The 292-nt window shown below is 59.2% G+C and overlaps 1 protein-coding gene across 1 annotated transcript in view; it reads left to right on the top strand.

Moving 5' to 3' along the window:
- Window positions 1-76: 76 nt before the first annotated feature.
- ETH_00040445 (uncharacterized protein) overlaps window positions 77-292 on the top strand; it is a gene marked incomplete at both ends in the record, with an annotated part of 345 nt that continues 129 nt past the window's right edge. The window contains one exon of the mRNA XM_013375306.1: window positions 77-292. Within this exon, the coding sequence (XP_013230760.1) occupies window positions 77-292 (216 nt within the window).

Here is a 292-nt window from a genome sequence, read left to right as displayed (position 1 = left end):
AAAGACTCCAACCCCTCAGCTCTTCCGACAGTTTTATTTCTTTTGGAGTTTCTTTCAGTTATAATGCCACTGAGGGATGGCCGACCCGCACCCAGACTCCCAAGAAGCCTCATCCTCCGAGACAGCAGCAGCAACAGCAGCAGCAGCAGCAGCAGCAACAGCAGGATCCGGCAAGGACGCGCTATGGTTCTCGACGTCAAGTACCCTGGGGAGTTCCTGGGGCCCCCAGGGGCCCTATGAGGGCCCCCCGAGCAGCAGCTTCGCCCCCTGTTCAGCAGCAGCAGCAGCAGCA

This window comes from Eimeria tenella, genomic scaffold, assembly GCF_000499545.2.
Source record: "Eimeria tenella Houghton genomic scaffold, Eth_scaff2662, whole genome shotgun sequence".
NCBI classification, from domain to species: Eukaryota; Apicomplexa; class Conoidasida; order Eucoccidiorida; family Eimeriidae; genus Eimeria; species Eimeria tenella.
Note: the sequence above shows the minus strand (reverse complement) of the source record. Positions and strands in the feature narration are given on the sequence as shown.